This window comes from Aspergillus lucknowensis (genome assembly GCF_044049455.1).
Source record: "Aspergillus lucknowensis strain CBS 449.75 chromosome Unknown BJX67scaffold_33, whole genome shotgun sequence".
Lineage (NCBI taxonomy): Eukaryota > Fungi > Ascomycota > Eurotiomycetes > Eurotiales > Aspergillaceae > Aspergillus > Aspergillus lucknowensis.
In genome coordinates, this window is record NW_027263577.1 from 1 (window position 1) to 19,190 (window position 19,190).

Here is a 19,190-nt window from a genome sequence, read left to right on the forward strand (position 1 = left end):
TATATTTTTTTATATATTTATAGAAAGTAGTATACCTATTAAATCTTTTTTATTATTTTTTTAATTTCCTAGTATCCTTTAAATAGTAGATTATAATATTTCTAAATTACTTTTTTAACTATTTTATTAGATATTATAATTATTTTATTCTATAATAATATTCTATTACTTTCTTTAATATTATTTATATTAAATCTCTAGGTTTGGATTATTCTATCTTCTTTTTACTCTTTCTTAAGTTATATAAAAAACTTATAATTATTTATTATAACTACTACTACTAGTTATATATCTTAATTAAATTATAACCTATTTTTATTAATTTTTAGTATATTTATCTTAGGATTCTTAATATTTATTATATAATTAGGGTTTCTACTTAGTATATTTATTATAATATTTCTTTTACTATTAATATACTTAATCTTGAATTAGTATTATAAAAGCTCTTAAGCTTATTATACTTGTTATTTTTTAAGTTCTTTTATTATTATAAAGAATATTAAATTCTTATAATCTATTTAGATAATTATTTTATGCCTTATATCTTGTAAGTAATATCTTTAATACTTAAATCTTTTAATAATTACAAGCATCTTTTAGTTATATATATTATAATTCTATTTAGCTTAGGTTATTTTTCTTAAATAAAATAAAATAGGTTATAATTTCCTATTATTATTTTTTTATTTAATTAATATATCTATTTTTATATAGTTCTACTATTCTGGATTATATAATTATAAGATTAGTACTTTCTTAACTATTTTCTTTACTAAATCTATTAATTCTTGTTTAGCTTGTCCCTAGATAAATAGTATATTATCCTTAAGTAATTCTATTATAGGTTATAAATTTTGTATATATTAGTAGAGATATTCTTATATATATCCTAATATCCCTAGAAATCCCTATATTCCTTTTTTATTAATTAGTATTGGCCAATTCAATATTATATTAACCTTTTCTTGCAGTATTTACCATCCTTCTAGTATAAGTTTTATATCTAGATATTTAATCTTTATAGCATCAAATTTGCACTTTTTAATACTTAGTATTAGTCTAGCTTATAGCATTATTATTATAACTTCTTAAATATATTCCTTATATTCCTTAGGGTCTTCCAAATAGACTATTATATTATTACTCCCTTATCACCCTGAAAACAAATCCCCTCCACCCCTCTCGAAAGAGGACGGTTAACCTACTAGCGCGTCTATGGAAGTGGAAAGTCAAGACTGCCTGATGGCCGTCCTGGATCGTGTTATAAGTACGACGTCTACCAACACGAGATATAGCGAGCAACTGATGCCACTCCCACGTTCCCTTGGACTTTGACGGCTGCGGAATTTAGGAATGCTTCTAGAACAATGATGCTGAGATGCAATTTCATCTTACGTATCGCGACCCACAGCTCGGGTTCAGCATCCGAGCTGTTCACCCACGGGGCTTCAACCACGTCTCTTCCAGCTTCCTGGATAAGTCTGGGTATGTCTGAGGTATTGCATTGGTCGAGATTACGGGGCATTGGAACTCCACTGGCAAGCCCTCTTGGTAATTCGATCCGAAACTGAGTTCCATAGGACGAAGGAATGTGCCTCCCCGTTTGTTTATGTACTCGGAAGGTGCACTTTCCATACCTTCCATTTTGCCTTCCATTCTTCATATTTACTCCTTCATTGTGTACATAGACACAATGTTTCCGAAAGACACAGAGATGAGCGATGATATTCAACATCCATGCAGAGAGCCATTGCTCCGACACCCAAGTCGCTCTGAAAGAGGACGCTCTTCCCCAGCATAATGGCCGTCTCATACGATCTCTCTCTCGAAGGGCGAGCCCCCACAATCCTGCAAAAGTGCACTCGGGACGGAGTCCCCATTTATTGTGTGCTCATAGTGATCTGCTTCCCACTTCTTTCTCTGCTACAACTCGGCAATGGGTCCTCGCAAGCCCTGATCTGGCTCACCAATATCCTCACTGCCAGCGGCCTGGTCAACTATTTCATCATGTCAGTAACATATGTATGCCTTTATCGCGCTTGTAAAGCCCAAGGCGTCGATCGTACCACGTTCCCCTATTACAGCTGATTCCAGCCGTACGCGGCCTGGGCCGGAGTCATCGGCGAGGGCCTGATTATAGTTTTCTATGGCGACGCAAGTTTCAAGCCTTGGGATATCGCCAGCTTCTTCACCAACTACACCATGGCTCTCTTGGCTCCGGTTACATTCACCTTTTGGAAGGTTGTCCGACGGACCCGATTCATTGGTCCGTTGGAGACCGACTTGGTGTGGGAACGGCAGACTGTAGACAGCTACGAGAGGTCGACGCTGTCACAACCGCAGGGGTTCTGGGTCGAGTTTAAGATTCAACTACACGTGCCTCGTCTCGGCAATGGCGGGTTTGAAACCAGCCGTGTCAGCACTCACTAGCGCATTGGAATATCATGCTTGGGCAAGAGAGCTGGCGGGGATCCTACCGCTGTCTGCTTTGATTGACTTCATCGACATTCCCGGAAAGATTCATATCCTCGAAATGACCGGTACCGTTACCCTGTGGAGTTGGCCGATTACGCCGTCGGGGAGCCGTTTGTTGTTGTCCGATTATCATACACATAATGAGTGCTACCTCGATAAGTTTGGAAACAGCATGCGATTATTAGCGCTGGATGGCCGGTATGGGGATCAATATGTCATAAGCAGCCCTGAAACAGTCCGGCTATGTCTCTCGTCTCACGAACTGCGGGAGATTAGGAACGACCACAAGAATATGCGAGGAAAGGATTTACGCATTCACCACCTAGAATTTGTTCGAGTCACCCGGTCAGCCGGAGGTCCCTGTGCCGCTGGGAAACACAGTGGGACAACGCGCCCTCCCTCAGCGTAGTTCAATCGCCTCTACCTCAACCGGGGTGCTGAAATCACTGCTTCGTATGCGCTCGTGTCTGCTATAGGATGGTTGCTCTCGCTGGGTATGGCGATCGTAAGTGGCATTCTCAGGTGCTATATATCGTTGGCATTTTTGCTAGTCGTTCCAATCACCGGCTCAATTGTATCTATGATTTACGGCACCAAGCCTCGAAAATTGCTTGTGGATGGAGGTAGTTCTCACGAACGCCTGATTGTGGTGGTCGAACATATGAATTCGGCCAAGTGGATGGTGTTCTATGGGGAAAGCACCATTGTGAATTCACTGCTCAACTGCCCCCTGGAGCCCAATGGACTTATGCTGTCCTCGTCCGCGGCGCGCTGGTTGAAAATCATTCTCATCCTCAACCAATGGGGCCTTGTCATCGGATCTGCAGCCATGAGAGGCTGGGATGCACTTTTCGTGACATTCTGGGTTCTCTTCTTCATCATCTCCCACGCCTATTTGATTCCTCCCTGGCGAACCGCGAAAGTGTGGATGCGGCTCAATGCGAATATCGGTCTTCAACGGTTTGGGACCAAACTTAGTTCGCGAAGGGCGTTGATGAATACTATTATTGCCCTGAATCCAGATTCCTTTTCTTCTCCCGCCTCTGAGCAGAAAGTAGAACAATCTAGAGTCAGTGAAGGGGGTATGAGTTGGGTTGACCCTGTTCTAGCGACGGGAGACAGCAGTTGCCGATGGCAAAACGCGACGCGAAGAGCATTAAAGGAGGCTGAAGAATAATACTATAGTGAAGAAATAGCGTCATCGGCATGGCATGACGAGAGTGGGCAGTTGCTAAGCACGGATTGGAATGCAGACTATCCGAGTTGCCGTGAGAACTACTGGGAACCGTTTGTTCTCGAGGGATTCACATGGGGGCTAGGGTCCGGCAAGAGGGATTAGTACCAGGTTGACGAGTAGCGGTTGAGGTCAAATGTAAATCTTATCAGTATAGACCGTGCCTCAAGGGGGCGTTTGGGTATGAATCCTGCTTAAGAACCGGAATTATGCTTTAATGATACAACAGAACTTGAGCTACCACCCACTTCCCACACGCTTTGGGCCTAATCTGAGCTTTCCCTGCTTCTTGCCCTGGCGCAGCTTCCACACACGTTGTACGTAATCAACTGCAGTTTCCTGACCCAGCTCGCTCATTCCACTTGTATCACCGATAGTTAACTTGACTGCGCCAAAGCTGTCGTCCTCTAAGATTCGCTTCAGGCGGACTGTGCCGATGTATTGGCAATGAATTTCCGATGTCCGACTGTTCTTCACCTTGACAATGACGGCTTTCTTGAGATTGCGGTCATAGAGATCCAGGAGCAGCAAATGTTGGGTGATGGTAGTAGATGTACCTGTCAAAATTGCCCCGATCTCGATATTAGGGGATTGTGCCCTTTCCCTCTGTTCTAGCTCAGGTCGTGTAGTTTCGTTGAGGTCGACAACCCTCCAGACAGCCGCTGCAGCCCCATCACTTGCGATGTCAGCTTTGGCCAATAGTTCCGGTCTCCCTAGTGCCTTGGGGACAGTGAGTAAATTTGAAGGACACCAGCAGAATGACTTAACATCCATTCCAATCTCGTTGTGCAATAGATGCTGGCAGGGGATACGTTTGAGCGCGCGAACAATGCGCTGGTAGATTTCGGGAGATGTCAACCCCTCGACTGAAACTCCAGTCAATAGACCAGCAATTATGGGCAGATCAGAGGTATAAGTGGAGTGGCGAGAGTTCAAAGCAATCAGAAGTTCGTTCAGGTTTGCGACGACATTCTTTCTGAGAGTTCAAATTATAGTCGATGCCAGCTGATGAGGAAGACTGGAGGGCTTCTTGGGTTGGGCCAGAACTTCATCATCGAGATCAAACTCCCCATCTTTGAAGATAAAGATGACTTTCTTACACTTTGGTAGCTCTAGCGCGGTCCATGCTCGGCTAAACCAGGGTGACAAGATAATGGGACGGGCGGCAAATTCCATGTCATCCCTTACTGCACACTCCAGAAGAAACCGGTCATGAACCAGGGTTAACCCAGCCTTGGCATACATTTCATGCATAGTAGCAACTGCCTGTTTGCGTAGAGGCCCGTTATTTTTGGGAAGAGAGATGGCGTCCCACCAAATTCCGGCAAAGTCTCTGTCCTTTGCAGGTTTCGCAAAGTAACTGAAAAGGCATTTGTTGACATGCACCTTGTCTGGATCGGAAGCATTTTTATGATCAATTGGAGCTCCGGTACCATCAGCCCATGTATGCGAGATTGCGATGAATTTCTCATTTTCATACACCAGTCTCTTGCCGTCAATATGCCAGGCTGTAGCGCCGGTCGTGGGGTTACAAACAAGACTATTGTCGAACTCTATCTGTTCACACGATGCTGGTGAATCGCAATGATGCATTGGGGGCCTGGTCGAGTGATCCCCTGTTGCAGGCGGGCACGAATCATCACTGCATTGCCTGTGCTCCTCTTGAACAGAGAAACGCGTTAGCGGGGATGGGAAAAGCATAGGACCGAACAATGCTGAATGCTCGGAAGGCAGACTGTTAAGAATAGAGTTGACGCGATGTGCGCATATTTTCTTAGTCGCCCGGGCCTTGACGGTGACCAGCTTGTTGTTATCGCCTGCGACGGCATGGACCACATCTTCCGTCCGTCCTGCAAAGCTGGGATGCCATCATCATCAGCGTCTGGATTGTGCTCTGCTCCATCTTCGTGACCTACATCTACCCGCCCGAGCAGGCGGCTGGTGACTGGCTGCGCTGGCACTGTGGGCTGGAACTGGTGCGCATCAGAGTTCCGTTTACTTCGCGGCGGCCGATGCTAGGAGCTTTGATCTATATAAACCCCGACCGGGTGGAGACGGACTGGCTGAACCTCGTTTTGGCGGATTGCGATGAACGGCGAGGCTGGCTAGCTGCTTTGTTTGAGCTCATCGAGCGGGGCGAGTCTTCAGAGAAGTATCAAGATGAATACTGGTTGAAATATGTTCAGCAGAGTGTCTACATGGGCGCTAGAATACAAGCGGAGCTGGAGAACTGGGGCATCAGAAGACCTGTACCCGAGTCCTGCTAGGCGAGACTTGTTTTCCATTGTGTTATTTGCAGTCGGACTTGGGGTTTAGAGGTGTTTGGGGATGGCTAAAAGTAAAGATTGTCTACCAGAAGGATTCTATTACGGCACCACACATGCATATTTTAAGCTCAGGAAAGTATCTGTAGGAGGACGTGCTGGTAATCTTAAAATGCTGGCGACCTGACCACGTCTACCTAGATCGGATAATGGTTGCAGTGCGCGTGATTAATAGCCCCCTGCATCAACCTATCATCAATTATATCAGCTGCCATCTGCTCAGATACCGCCAGTTCTAGATACTGGTGTTTCCAGCCAGTATCCCCCTGCCTCCAGGCGTTTCGACCATCAGGATAGACATGGTTACGTCCTGTATCGTTCCCGACATAAAAGAGACGCCCTAGACCCTCGATGGCATACATGACCGTGAGAGGGTCCCATGAGTTCCTCGATTTATTATAGCCACTATCGTTCACTTAGTTTCTTGTGGTATGTGCAACGTAGTGATGCGCGCGAAGAGGATGTGGAACACAGACCTATACCATGTGTACGCGGCACGAACGGGATCGCCCTCGGGGCCATCGGAGGTCAAGGGAGCTCCCGTGAAGACGCGCCTCCCGACTTGGTCTCCGATAAATGTGATGGGGCCAGGCCATGTATTTACGACGTGGGCGGTCGCAGAGGAATTGTACCCAAAGAAATTGAATTCGTATCCAGTGGGATACGAACCGCCCATCACGACGAGTTCTTTTACTTTTTCCATCACCAATTGCCTTCCGGTACGAGGCGAGTATGCGTCCGGTCCGGATGAGAGGAGGCCCGACAGCTATGAGCGGGGCCCCGGTGAATGTCAGCAGGCAGGTAGAATTCGGGAGAAGCAGAGTAGGTAGGTGGGAGTACGTTATCAAGAAATCCAATACTAGTGACCGTCACTGCGTGGTCTTGTTGCTCGGAGAGGACTTTTCGGTACAGCTCGACAGGGTCCCATGTGCCGCTAACATCGCCCCATGGAAGACTCGCATTGTGTCGCCAATGGTATGCAACCTTGCTAGCATATTCACCATTCTTGTACTCATAGTCATCGAAAAAAGTAGCGTTTGTAAACGGTCGCTTTAGCCCTAATGGGACGTGGGCATGGTTGTAGTAGCCGAGAAGGCCGGACGCGGCCAGGCCACCGTAGGCGGATGGGTAGTTGATGTTCACCCCCAGGAGTTTTACCCCTGGATGAGTACAGGCTAGAAGAAGGGCGCCTGCATCGCTGAGAGTCAAGGACATCAGTAGGGGCCACGGAAGAAAGCTTCAAGGAGAAAAGGAAAAAGCTACGAGCATACTCAACATCGCTGTACAGATCTGTATCAATGATAACATTCTTTGTGAGAGGAATGACCGCTAAAGCGATGTTTGCTAGGCAAAGAAGAAGCCCCAGGGTGCAATCTGCAGATTTCCAAACTGGTCGCATTGTTGCCACTGAGCTTTTGATAATAGCTATTTACGAGAAATCTTTTTAGTATTTATTGGTTGTGGTTGAGGTGCGATTTTCGCTCTTGCGAGGGGTGTCTTCCCAAGGAACAACTTGAACTGAGAGGGAACAAAAGTCGATCTGAAGCTGTCGTGTTTCTTCCGAAGAAGGACACTCAATGAGGCTCACCGCTCACCGCTCGCCTCTTTAGCATCCGGCCTCTTTGGAGCAAAAGGCTGTGAGAAAAAGCCATCGGGCTTGCTCGGGGCACGCCAATCTTGCTTGGGGCACACACTCCTCCGCTCGGGACACACTGTGAAGCCGGAGATGACACCCGGGCACTCCTGTCGAATTTGTACTAGTCCCGAAGAGGAACGAGAGTCTGCTCTGGTTGTCAAAAAGCGTGGAGTCTCCAATTCTCGGCTGCTTGAACAACATGGGTTCGCAGGAGCGCAGTCGCTGATTGGTTGCTGAAACCGCGAGAAAGGATCCACGGGTCAAGCAGATTTAACTTCGGGAGTCGATCGGGAGGAGAATCAGATTCCTAAAAAGCGAAAGCTTGAAGTTTATATCCACATAAGCCGAGCCGACGATAGCACGTTCCACAAACCCTTCTGGATCCCTGTGGAGTCTTGTCCGCAAGTGGCTTGATTTATCGATCGTTCTCGAGAGTTGGAGGGTGAAAAACCCTACCCGAGAGGGTCTGGCTTTCCGACTCAGCGCCTGGCAGACCGTTTGGGCTAAGAGTTGGCGAGAGGAATCGTCAGATTGATTATGCTAAGCTTATTTATCTACAGGTGAGAATAGATCGTGTTGATGCCCCCAGTAATAACGGTCTTGATGGTCATGTAGTCCTCGACGCCATACTTGCTTCCCTCACGTCCAAAGCCAGAGTGCTTCACTCCTCCGAATCTGCACAGGTCAGTATAGACTATTCAGAAAGGGTGAAAGACTTACGGTGCTGCTGCGTCTGATATCACTCCAGTGTTGATCGCAACCATGCCGAACTGCAGGCTCTCCGACACCCGATGCGCTTTCGCCACATCTGTGGTAATAATGTAAGAAGCTAAACCGACATCGCACTTGTTCGCCCGCCGGATGACCTCCTCCTCTGTGTTGAACTTGGCGAGGGCAGCGACTGGACCGAACGTCTCCTCATTCATGACCGTCATTGTATCGTCGACGTCGGCGAGGATGGTCAGCTCGTGGAAGTTCTTTCCAAGAGACGGTAGACGGTTGCCTCCGAGGAGCACCTTTGCATTCTTCCTCACGGCGTCCTTGACGTGTTCTTCCACCTTGCCCACTCCCGTCGTTAAGGGCCCGTGGGTCACCGAGGCGTCGTCGAGGCCATTGCCAACGCGATACTTGCTGACCTCCTCGACGAGCCTCGCGCTGAACCGGTCGTAGATGCCCGCCTGCACGTAGATCCTGTTCGCACAGACACAAGTCTGCCCAGTGACCTTGAACTTGCTGACAAGCGCACTGCTCACTGCAACTTCAACATCCGCATCGTCAAAGACAATAAACGGCGCATTCCCACCAAGCTCCAAGCTCAGTTTCTTCAACGTCCCACTCGACTGCCTCATCAGCAACTTGCCCACGCGCGTCGACCCCGTAAACGAAATCTTCTTGACATCCTCCGCCTCACACAGCGCAAGCCCTAAGCGAGGGGTATTCTCCAACGCAGTAACAACATTCACCACACCCCTTGGCACCCCCGCCCGCTCTGCAAGACACGCCAACGCATTCGTTGAAAACGGCGTCAGCCCATCCGACTTCACGACAACCGTACACCCCGCCGCCAGCGCCGCCGCGATCTTGCGCGCCCCCATCGCCATCGGGAAATTCCACGGCAGAATCAGCCCACATACCCCTATGGGCTCCTTAATCACCTGTGTCCGACTACTCGGGTTACTGTGCGGTATCACATCGCCGTAAATCCGCGGCGCCTCTTCGGCAAACCACTCGAAGAAGCTCGCGGAGAAGAGGACCTCGCCCTCGGCGTCGGGCTTCGCCTTACCGTTTTCGGCGGTAATGATCCGGCCGAGATCCTCTTTATTGGAGACGAGGAGGTCGGAGATCTTGCGCAGGATGCGGCCGCGTGTTCGGCCAGAGAGGGCGCGCCAGGTCGGGAAGGCGGCTGAGGCAGCGGCGATTGCGTCGCGAAGGTCGTCTGTTGTCGATTCGGGGCATGTTCCAAGGACGCAGTCGGTTGCTGGATTTGTTACGGTGAATGTTTGCGCGGATTGGGAGGGGAACCACTGGCCGTTTCGGTAGGAGGATTCGATGAAGAGGCTGGGGTCTTTGAGGGCGAGGGAGGCCATCTTTCAGAATTATTGAGAGGTTCAGAATATGGACAGAATGGAGATAGTTTTGGAAGGTGAGGAGTATTAAGAGTATCTGCATCGAGATGAGGGGACTTCCCCGCTCATGGGGAGAAGGGTCTCGGCTCGGCCTCAGAGACGCTAGGGTTCTGGACCCGAGATGGCATCGGCTGATCTTTGAGCGGTGGAGATGCTCTTTGGGGCGATCTCAAGTGAGTCCGGACCAGTTGGATCTAAATGGTCCAGCTTCATGTATCTTGTTTTTCAACCTAATCTTTGAGCACCACTACGTAGCTTTCGATGGTCTCGTCGTGAGGAGTGCCATATCGCTTCAATTGGCGGACGAAATCATCCTGAAGTTGAAATATTTACCCTTTTTAGAGAATCTATCCCGGCAATGAGCTCAGACCTCCGTCAAGCTGCCAGCTCACCAAGTCGAGTCGGGACAGGGAACCGAAAATCTGCCGCTTGCTCTCAAGATAGGCATCTGGTGGACTAAGAATAGACTCGCGACAGTGACCCGAGCCGTGCATATCGGAATACAGCCGTGAATCTAGACCTCACGGGTCGGAACCGGCTCGAGGAAATGATACCCTTTACACGCTTTCCGAATGTCCCATGACTATAGCCCAGACAATACCCCAGAATCAGCGACTTGAGGTCGGCCCCCGATCTATAAGTAAGCCCTCGCAAACCCATCTGATGCCCAGATCCAGCAGCAATTAGCTTCTTCAAGACGAACACATTCATACTCATAGCATTAACTTAATATCCCATCATGGCACCAGCAGCCCTCCTTCCCACAGTGACATCCACTCTGCCATCCACAATCCCATCCACCGTCCCACCCACGGTCGTCGGCCCTACAACAAAACGAGCCACGCGCCCAACCAAGAAGCTCCCCAGATCCCTAATCGAGAATGCCAGAGTCGAGCAGCCCGTCCCCTTCAACCCAAATAAACACCTCATCTACCAAGCCCCTGAGAAGATCCACAAAATGGCAGACTTCGGCCTCGACGGCGCAGGGATCTCCCCGAATGCCATCTCAGAGCCCTTCCCGCTCTTCACCGAAGAAGCTATCAGGCAGATGCGCGCGGAGATCTTCAGTGAGCCCGTCCTGGCGGAGTGTCAGTATGCCTCGAGCTTCTGCACGAATATGATTCGGGGGATGGGACATGCGTACGCCTATCCCTTCCCTTCCCTTCCCTCCATTGCACAAGAAGGGAACTAAATAACAAGTAACAGCCGCGCCCCCTTCATCTACGACGTCTGGAAATCCCCCGAAGTCCTCTCCAAGATCTCCGCAATCGCCGGCATAGACCTCATCCCAGCCTTCGACTACGAAATCGCCAACATCAACATCGCCATCAAGGACGACGACCACCAGGCAAACGGGAACGGCAGCACCGCCGCCATAAAGTCATCCATCACAGACGACAACGTCCCCGCCTTCGCGTGGCACTACGACTCCTTCCCGTTTGTCTGCGTGACCATGCTCTCAGACTGCACGGAGATGGTCGGCGGCGAGACCGCGATCCGGTTGCCCTCGGGGGAGATTAAGAAGGTTCGCGGGCCGGCTATGGTATCCCTCCCATCCCCCCCCAAACTCTTCTTTCCCATGCCCTATCGGAAGTATAAGACAGAGACTAAGAAGAGTAGGGCTACGCAGTCGTCATGCAAGGCCGGTACCTCGAACACCAAGCGCTAAAGGCGCTTGGCGGCCGCGAAAGAATCACAATGGTGACGCCTTTCCGCCCCGTCGACGCGCTGGTGCGCGACGAGACGATCCTCGTCGGCACGCGGGGAATCAGTAACCTGGCCGAGATGTATCCGCAGTACTACGAGTACCGGCTCGAGGTGCTCGAGGAGCGGGTGCGGGCGCAGAGAAAGGCGGAGCGAGCGAGGGAGGTCGCGGGGAAGACGTTTGATGTGGAGGCGAAGAGGGCTTGGTTGAGGGAGCAGAGGGAGTTTTTGGATTCGATGTTGAGGGAGATGTTTATTCCTGAGTAGGTGGATGGAAGATGAAAGATGAAAGATGAGGGTGACTGGTGACTGGTGACTTTAGCGCTTGCATTTGTTGACGACCAGATTGAGCCTGCCTGCGTTTGGCCTTACTTTCTTGCTATAATGATGAAATTGACTGTGTTTGGCTCCGTCTTCTGGCTTTACTCGAGATGATTGCAATCGAAGTGATCGGAGGCCAACTTATGCTCGTATCTCTCTTCCATCAAAAACCAGCTGAGCAAACCAGACGAGTCTAGAACGGGCACGGAAGGTGAGTGGAAACCTGAGACAGTGATGCTATCCATCGCTAAAATCTTAGGACGCAAATAAGGCGAAACACGGGTCGAAGACTGATTTCAAAAAGCGGTCTCCATGAGTCCAATCGACTCACCCGTGATTCCGCACAGACAAGGCTTTCCTTTTTTCAAGAAGGGGGTAATGAGGTGGCATCGCCAGTGTATGGATCTGTTAGATATTTGGTCGCGGCCATACAGATAAGTAGACTCTAAGAGTCAGAGGGAAGAATTCATGTTTGGAGATTGAGTAAACCAGCATTTCCGGCGGACAAACTCTCAGAATCCTTTATCCCGGAAGTAATAACATCTGGAGAGGCCTTGTTACATCGGCCGAGAATTTCATTTTCCTGAGGAAACACGTTGACAATGTCCTCCAGGCGGACTGCCACCCTCATTGTCGACAAACTCCAGGGAAAACCTGCTGGCTCCAACTCGCAAGGATTATCCGACCGGGAGCCAGAGGATTCCCTGCCGGCCGTCGGCTTCTGCACCCGAGAAAGGCAGCACCAGGGTCGATCCTCCTAAGGGCAAGATCTTATCATCGGCTGGCAGTCCGAGATAGCTTCAAGGCGAGCGATGATTTGAAGAAGCCCAGCTCACTAAATCTCAAGCTCCGCTCAAATATCGACTGGCTTCTCGTTGACGTCGGACACAAGAATATCTGCTGCAACACAATTCACAAGATTGAGCTGCCTCCGCAGATGTCCCGATCGCCCGTGTTAACAAGGCTTGAAACAACTGGATTGAAGTGTGCACTCGAGAACGGCACACACGGAATCCTTCCTTGTTCCAGGCTCGTGCCGTGACGGATATGGGAGGACCACGAAATGTGTTCAGGCAAGTGTTTGATGCTGCGAGTGGGCAGGAATCAATCAATGGGCACCCAGCTCGCAAGAAGTTCCAAATGTGTCACCGACGGGCCCGTTCCAAAAAGACAAGGTGTCTGCAAAAGGTGATCCCGAGAATTCGGACAGAGAGGCTCCGGCGCCAACGAAGACTCCACTCTCAGTGACAGTTGGCTGACAGGGTCCAAGGGCAGTTCTGACAGCTACCTGTTTGTTTCTCAACCATCGCATCAGGACATTGCAGACACACCATTGGATCAGTCGACGGCTCTGAAAAGAAGCGTTGAGCGATGTGGATGGCCCAGCAGAGGTCATGAGAACATGCGAACGTCAGCGCTGGTGCCTGAATCCTTTTTCTGGTGATCGTCACGGATGCTAAGATCGTTACGGGTTAGTTTCGCAGCCAGCCGCCTGAGATCATTTCAGTGTCATGGCTTCTGGATTGAAATTTTCATGTGCAAAGCGACGACACACTGCCGATCGGGCCGAGTTCAAAGTTCTAATCGGCTCTTCGAGTTGTGAACAGCCAAGTCAATGGCTGTCAATCGTTAACAGAGGAGGCAATGTCGAAGGTCAAATGCTGTCATGCCATCGTCTCCGGTGTCTTCAGTTCATCCGAGGCCCGGCTTCCTGACATGGGGGCTTCACGTTATGTTGCTCGACAACATTCAAGCCACTCGTCCTTCCGTTTGTCGACATTGCATTCGGATTCTAAACAAGATACTGCGACCCATTCGAAAACAGTCCCAAATCGTTAGCCGTTCTCTTTGGCAGCAATGATGCCGTACCCGAAAGGGGAGTGTGTAAACAAGAGCGAATACGTCGATGTTGAGTACGTCACCCACGCTACCAGAGGGCGATTCTGACCCGTCCTGATAGACTGGATCAAGAGGACGTCGTCTTCCAAGGGTCCGAGGATGAGGCGATTGGCGTCTACCTGGGCGGTCGTCTTGCCTTCAGGTTCAAAGAGCCGACGGCCATCACACACATTCGGTTACACCTGTCTGGTGTACGCCGAGTCTCGTGAGTCCACCGTGCGATCAGTCCCTTCTCAAACTAACTTTATAGTGCCCCTACTCGAGCCGGATGGATCAGAACATCGAGAGAGTCAGAGTTCTACAAGCGAACGTGGGAATTCCACGATGCGTCCCAGACCGCGCCAGAGATTCTCCCCGTTCGACACCACAAATACCCTTTCAGCGCGGTTCTCGAAGGAACTCTGCCCGAAAGCATCGAAGGTTTTAGAGATGCCTCCATCACGTACTTCTTCAAGGTGGAGATCGGTCGGAAACATGGCAAAGATGTTAGCTACCGGAAGCCGTTGCGCATTATTCGGATTCCGAAGCTGCAGGCTGTTGATACGGTACGTCATTCAACCAATTAGTATATGTTTCCTAACAAAGGCAGACGCTTGAAGAAGTATGGGCGAACAAAATCGCGTACCAGGTCCATATCCCCAGCAAAGCCGTCGCTTTCGGGACAGCCATCGACGTGAACTACGGCTTTGTCCCCCTTTTGAAAGACTTGAAGATCGATCGCATCGAAACGCAGCTCTCAGAGCTGCGCGAATTCACTCTCAATGAAGACGATCTGGTTTTGGCTCGCAACTCTGACTCAACCAGGATTTTATCGAGCGATCGGTATACAATAGATGAGGGCGCACAGGACCCAACAAGGCCAAAAGGTGGTTGCCAGTTCTCACACTCGATTCCTCTCCCACAGAGCCTACGGCAGTGCGTGCAGGACACAGATACAATGGGGATTAGAGTCAAGCATAAACTAAGAATCTACGTGCGGATGCAGAATCCTGACGGCCACTACAGCGAGGTATGATTCTTCCAGCTTCTAGGGCTTGCGAGCTGAGCTGACAAATACAGCTGCGCATCGCAGTCCCCGTCTCGATTTACCTATCCCCGTCTTACAGGGTCTGGGACGGCTGTTTTACGGGAGAGGCCCCTCCCCCAGCTTTAATCGCGAGTGGCGACGGTGAAGAGGCTCCCCCAGCGTATGGGCAGCACGAGATGGATCGGATTTACGAAGGACGTGACGAAGGTGCGGGCACACAACTCGTTACGTGAATGCATTCCCATCGTGAGATAAATGCGGGCACTGTATGAAAACTCCCAACTCATGCTCTCTAGTCGATAGACAGTAATCGTAATGTTGAATTTTGCTTGAAGCAGACATTATGTGAGCACACTAACCCAATGCATCCATGGATCCATCCAAATCGGCCCAACAAACCATCCGCCGGGCCAACCCTCATGAACACGAGGTCTCCAATCGGTGCCTCATTCCTCCGATCTCTCGCTTCGCGCTTTATGGCAGCCTCTCGTTATCCTCGTTATGACTTGCCCAAGTAAGTCGTGACGAGGTTTCTAATGACTCAATCGGTGACTATGTTGACCCGAAGGAAAATTCATCGCGCCACATAATGTTATGTGACCCAGGACAATGTATATATCACCAGCGCTCTGTTCAGTCCCAAAAATGGAATCTCATGCTCGACAAGTACACTTCTCTTGCTGTTCACGCTGGCCCCAAGCAACCGTTCTCAACAACCCACAATGACTAAAGATGAGACTTCTCTGGCTGAGCCCGATGTGGCCAGCTCTGGGCAGGCCACTCCTGTTCCCAAGAATGAAGCTGTAGAGACGGAGTTTAGACTCGGGAGACGAGGTATTCTGGTGTTCCTCACCCTCACCGTGTTGACCCTGATGGTTGCCCTCGATGGCACATCCATCTCCGTTGCTCTACCTGTTTGTCTCCCACGTCCGCCATTGGAACCAAGCTCACAACCCAGATCATCACAAGAGACTTGAAAGGCACCGCAATCGAAGCCTTCTGGAGTGGAACCTCATTCCTTCTCGCGTCAACAGGTGCGCAATTCCATCGTCTCTCCTGGGCCAGAGTTAACAAAGGCAGTCTTCCAACCCAACTTCGCCTCCCTCTCCGGCATCTTCGGTCGACGACCGCTGGTCATGGTCGCTTTGACCCTCTTCTTCGTCGGAACCGTCGTCTGCGCTGTCGCAAAGAACTTCACCTACATGCTAGTCGGACGGTCGATTCAAGGAGCCGGAGGCGGAGGCGTGATGGCGCTGACCGAGGTGATCGTCACCGATATCGTCCCCCTCCGCCTTCGAGGCCAGTACTTCGGCATCCTCTCAGCCATGTGGAGTATCGGGTCCGTTACCGGTCCGATTCTAGGTGGTGGATTTTCGCAGGATGTCAGCTGGGTATGTCGCCCAGGAAGCTTTGTCGTGTCTAGCTAATCGAGTCCAGCGGTGGATCTTCTATATCAACTTCCCCTTCATTGGAGTTGGAGCAGTCTTTATCGTCCTCTTCCTCAAGCTGAACATCATCCCCACGTCTCTCGCCGAAAAGCTCCGTCAAATCGACTATGTCGGGACCATCCTATTCGTCGGCAGCATGTCCTCATTCTTAATCCCACTGACATGGGGTGGTGTTCTCTACGACTGGGATTCATGGCGAACCCTGGTCCCCCTGATCATTGGAGTCGCTGGCCTTGTCGTCTTTGTATTCTACGAGTACCGCTACGCCAAAGACCCCATCATCCCGCCTAAGATCTTCCAGAACCGCACCGCGTCCGTCTCCTTCGCCGGTAGCTTCCTGCAAGGATTTGTCCTCTGGTGCCTCCTCTACTACGAGCCCCTCTACTACGAAGCCGTGAAGGGCTACTCCCCCATCATGGCCGGCGTCGCCCTCTTCCCCGCAACCTTCACGGTGGCACCCAGCGCGGGAGTCGTCGGCTTCCTCGTCACCAAATACGGGCATTACAGATGGGCCGCCTGGCTCGGTTGGTTCCTGGGCACACTCGGCCTCGGCCTCCTGTGCTACATGGACGTCGACACGAGCATCCCCGCATGGATCTTCATCAACATCGTCCCGGGCATCGGACTCGGCCTGCTCTTCTCATCGCTCGCGTTCGCGATCCAGGCGTCCGCTACGAGCGACACGCTCGCAATTGCCGTGGGCATGTTCAGCTTCTTCCGTGCAATGGGACAAGCCGTTGGCGTGGCGATTGGCGGCGTCGTCTTCCAGAACCGCATGTATCACAATCTGCTGCAGTACCCCTCTCTTGCGCCCATGGCGAGCGTGTATAGTCAGGATGCGGCGGGGCTGGTCGAGGTCCTCAAGGCCATGCCGGATGGGCCTGATAAGCTGAACATGCGGACTGCGTACACGGATAGCTTGAGGATTGTGTATGCAGTCTGCTGTGCGGTCTGTGGGGTGGCGTTTGCGTTGAGTCTCTTGACTGAGAGCTATGATCTCAACCGTGCGCTCGAGAGTAACCAGACGCTGCGGAGTGAGAAGAATCCGAAGGCTGATGTGGAGGCGGAGTAGGCTGCGGGTTATAGAAGTTAGATTTGATAGACTTGCTTCAGCGTGGACAACTAGACATCTCTCCCATCATGAGTTTAATGTTAATCAAGCGTGAATCTTCCTTTCACAATCCTGACCGAAGCGGAACAAATGCCAAGCCGAGATCATCGCTGGATCCTATTTTTGGAACTTGAATACGAACCTCGCGTCGAAGTCAATGATGTCGACAACCCTCTCTCTCAAACATGTTCCCTGCATTTTCCTCGTTTTCAGCCGTGATCTTCATCATTTATTTTCGGCCCTCGTTCTTGGCTCGCCATTCTTCAAGCCAGAGCCTCGTGTCCTCGAAAACCTTGTCGAGGAAATCCCTGGTGGTTCACGTCTCTCAGAGCCTCGCCAAGCAACTCACTGTTGCTCGCACACGAGGCACCTCGATGATTGGCCTTCAAGCCAGATTGAGAAGCATGAGTCGAGATCAGGATCCGAGCACTCCACCACCCTCATGAATCAATTCTCGTTTATGAGGGGAAAACGTCCTCTCGTCTCTCTCCAACCTCTCTTCCCATCATCAACCCAACGCCAAAATGCCATCACGACTGACGACCCTCCTCCTCACAACCACCCTCTCCCTCTCACTCCTCCCCTCAACAGCAGCATGGACCTTCCTGTGGGAGAACCCGGAAGGCTATAAATCCATCGAGCCAGGAAAATCGGAAGAGCTTGCCCACCCATGCAAACGAATCAACCACCCGAAGGGCGCATACTTCGAATTCGACGCCGAAGATGACCCCGTGACCATCTATCTCTACGGGTCGACAGACTGCTCCGGTACACCGGGTGGAGAGGCAAGTCACTGGCTTGCGAAGGACGCATCGAAGCCAATTCGGTCGTTCGAGGTCGTAGATGACTCGGAGCCAGAGAGTTCGTCGTCGACAACACCGACATTGACAACGACGACGATGACAAGATCAACGACGACTAAGACGCAAAGCCCTACCACGACAACAACAACAACAGAGACAGCATCATCGACCCCCGTCCCTGCAGACTCGGACTCGGACTCAGACCCAGACTCAGACTCAGGGTCCTCAATATCCGCCGGCGAAGTCGCAGGCATCGTCGTCGGCCTCCTCGCCACAGCGGGCCTCATCGGCGCAGCAATATTCTTCCTCCGCCGACGCAACAAGAGACTCCAACAACAACAACAACAACAAGAAGGGCAAGGAGGACATCCTTACCCGCCCTCCAGTTCGATTTTCCACTCGCCCCCACCCCCAAACCCCCCCATCGCCGCCCACGGCTACGGATACAGCCACAGCCACAACCACAACAACAACAACCAGCCACCCTCGCAGTATTTTCCGTACTCGCCTCTCCACGACGGGTCGCGGGAACCTGTTACTGAGGTCTCGTCTTTGGGACGGGCGCTATGGGATCAGGGTCAGAAGGCGGGCATGTTTGCGGGGGGTGGCTCTGACATGACGACGGTGGCGGGAGGTGCTCCGCCGCCTGCGTACACGAAGCAGATTCGGGTTGCCGAGCTTGCGGGGGATGGAAGTCGTAGCGAGCTGAGTGGGAGCCAGGCGGTTAATGAGATGGATGCGATGGGGAAGCCGTTTTAAAATTGACTGCACGGGTGGGAATGGTTAGCATTGGAATTGTCTATTGGGTTCAGTTTAGTTCATTGGGACATGGGCGTTTTGATATGAGTATATATACACATATATATATATACATATAATGACAGCGGGATTCTGCATTAGGGTATGTTTGGACTATCGTGAGATTCTGGCAGTGGAGACGGACAAGCTTGAAGCCTGGTCGAGGGGCAGTTTTCTCGGCTCTTCCCACCCTTTTGTATTGGTAGTTTAGATGAGATATTAATGGCGGAATCGTCTAGTTATCTACCACACTGTCTGTAGTTATTGATAGGGCATAGCAT

General features: G+C 50.7%; 8 protein-coding genes across 8 annotated transcripts; 5 read left to right on the forward strand and 3 right to left on the reverse strand.

Annotated features, from left to right (window-relative positions):
• Positions 1–1,803: 1,803 nt before the first annotated feature.
• Positions 1,804–2,433, forward strand: BJX67DRAFT_382944 (uncharacterized protein; the record flags this gene model as incomplete). Its single annotated transcript, XM_071033331.1, has 2 exons — positions 1,804–2,025; positions 2,098–2,433. The coding sequence occupies 2 exons, from the start codon at positions 1,804–1,806 to the stop codon at positions 2,431–2,433; spliced, it is 558 nt and encodes a 185-aa protein (XP_070884180.1).
• A 1,516-nt stretch (positions 2,434–3,949) lies between these two features.
• BJX67DRAFT_382945 (uncharacterized protein) lies at positions 3,950–5,305 on the reverse strand (the record flags this gene model as incomplete). The annotated part of the gene is made up of 2 exons (XM_071033332.1): positions 3,950–4,684; positions 4,760–5,305. The coding sequence occupies 2 exons, from the start codon at positions 5,303–5,305 to the stop codon at positions 3,950–3,952; spliced, it is 1,281 nt and encodes a 426-aa protein (XP_070884181.1).
• A 768-nt stretch (positions 5,306–6,073) lies between these two features.
• On the reverse strand, positions 6,074–7,749 carry BJX67DRAFT_358973 (inosine-uridine preferring nucleoside hydrolase-domain-containing protein). Its single transcript, XM_071029615.1, has 3 exons — positions 6,877–7,749; positions 6,513–6,802; positions 6,074–6,441 (listed from the first exon to the last, which is right to left on the reverse strand). Exons 1-3 carry the CDS (start codon positions 7,249–7,251, stop codon positions 6,174–6,176), a joined length of 933 nt encoding a protein of 310 aa, XP_070884182.1. The 5' UTR covers positions 7,252–7,749; the 3' UTR covers positions 6,074–6,173.
• A 435-nt stretch (positions 7,750–8,184) lies between these two features.
• Positions 8,185–9,822, reverse strand: BJX67DRAFT_358975 (NAD-dependent succinate-semialdehyde dehydrogenase). Its single transcript, XM_071029616.1, has 2 exons — positions 8,393–9,822; positions 8,185–8,347 (listed from the first exon to the last, which is right to left on the reverse strand). Exons 1-2 carry the CDS (start codon positions 9,757–9,759, stop codon positions 8,227–8,229), a joined length of 1,488 nt encoding a protein of 495 aa, XP_070884183.1. The 5' UTR covers positions 9,760–9,822; the 3' UTR covers positions 8,185–8,226.
• A 715-nt stretch (positions 9,823–10,537) lies between these two features.
• BJX67DRAFT_389438 (uncharacterized protein) lies at positions 10,538–12,029 on the forward strand (the record flags this gene model as incomplete). The annotated part of the gene is made up of 3 exons (XM_071034497.1): positions 10,538–10,938; positions 11,005–11,341; positions 11,419–12,029. The coding sequence occupies 3 exons, from the start codon at positions 10,538–10,540 to the stop codon at positions 11,767–11,769; spliced, it is 1,089 nt and encodes a 362-aa protein (XP_070884184.1). The 3' UTR covers positions 11,770–12,029.
• A 1,654-nt stretch (positions 12,030–13,683) lies between these two features.
• On the forward strand, positions 13,684–14,982 carry BJX67DRAFT_373303 (arrestin family protein; the record flags this gene model as incomplete). Its single annotated transcript, XM_071031377.1, has 5 exons — positions 13,684–13,736; positions 13,784–13,927; positions 13,973–14,267; positions 14,312–14,731; positions 14,782–14,982. 5 exons carry the CDS (start codon positions 13,684–13,686, stop codon positions 14,980–14,982), a joined length of 1,113 nt encoding a protein of 370 aa, XP_070884185.1.
• Positions 14,983–15,385: 403 nt separating this feature from the next.
• Positions 15,386–17,551, forward strand: BJX67DRAFT_186154 (major facilitator superfamily-domain-containing protein). The gene is made up of 4 exons (XM_071025251.1): positions 15,386–15,663; positions 15,708–15,783; positions 15,830–16,140; positions 16,187–17,551. Exons 1-4 carry the CDS (start codon positions 15,472–15,474, stop codon positions 17,267–17,269), a joined length of 1,662 nt encoding a protein of 553 aa, XP_070884186.1. The 5' UTR covers positions 15,386–15,471; the 3' UTR covers positions 17,270–17,551.
• Positions 17,551–19,166, forward strand: BJX67DRAFT_186224 (uncharacterized protein). The gene has a single exon (XM_071025252.1). The coding sequence runs from the start codon at positions 17,833–17,835 to the stop codon at positions 18,868–18,870; it is 1,038 nt and encodes a 345-aa protein (XP_070884187.1). The 5' UTR covers positions 17,551–17,832; the 3' UTR covers positions 18,871–19,166.
• Positions 19,167–19,190: the final 24 nt, after the last annotated feature.

Excerpts from the sequence above, each read along its gene's own strand:
- BJX67DRAFT_358973 (XM_071029615.1), bottom strand. The coding sequence starts at position 7,251 with ATGTCCTTGACTCTCAGCGATGCAGGCGCCCTTCTTCTAGCCTGTACT. Across the intron at positions 6,803-6,876 it reads GTATTGGATTTCTTGATAAC|CTGTCGGGCCTCCTCTCATC; the intron begins GTACTCCCACCT and ends CCCCGCTCATAG. Across the intron at positions 6,442-6,512 it reads GCCGCGTACACATGGTATAG|TGGCTATAATAAATCGAGGA; the intron begins GTCTGTGTTCCA and ends AGTGAACGATAG.
- BJX67DRAFT_358975 (XM_071029616.1), bottom strand. The coding sequence starts at position 9,759 with ATGGCCTCCCTCGCCCTCAAAGACCCCAGCCTCTTCATCGAATCCTCC. Across the intron at positions 8,348-8,392 it reads ATATCAGACGCAGCAGCACC|ATTCGGAGGAGTGAAGCACT; the intron begins GTAAGTCTTTCA and ends TGACCTGTGCAG.
- BJX67DRAFT_186154 (XM_071025251.1), top strand. The coding sequence starts at position 15,472 with ATGACTAAAGATGAGACTTCTCTGGCTGAGCCCGATGTGGCCAGCTCT. Across the intron at positions 15,664-15,707 it reads CCATCTCCGTTGCTCTACCT|ATCATCACAAGAGACTTGAA; the intron begins GTTTGTCTCCCA and ends CTCACAACCCAG. Across the intron at positions 16,141-16,186 it reads TTTCGCAGGATGTCAGCTGG|CGGTGGATCTTCTATATCAA; the intron begins GTATGTCGCCCA and ends AATCGAGTCCAG.
- BJX67DRAFT_186224 (XM_071025252.1), top strand. The coding sequence starts at position 17,833 with ATGCCATCACGACTGACGACCCTCCTCCTCACAACCACCCTCTCCCTC.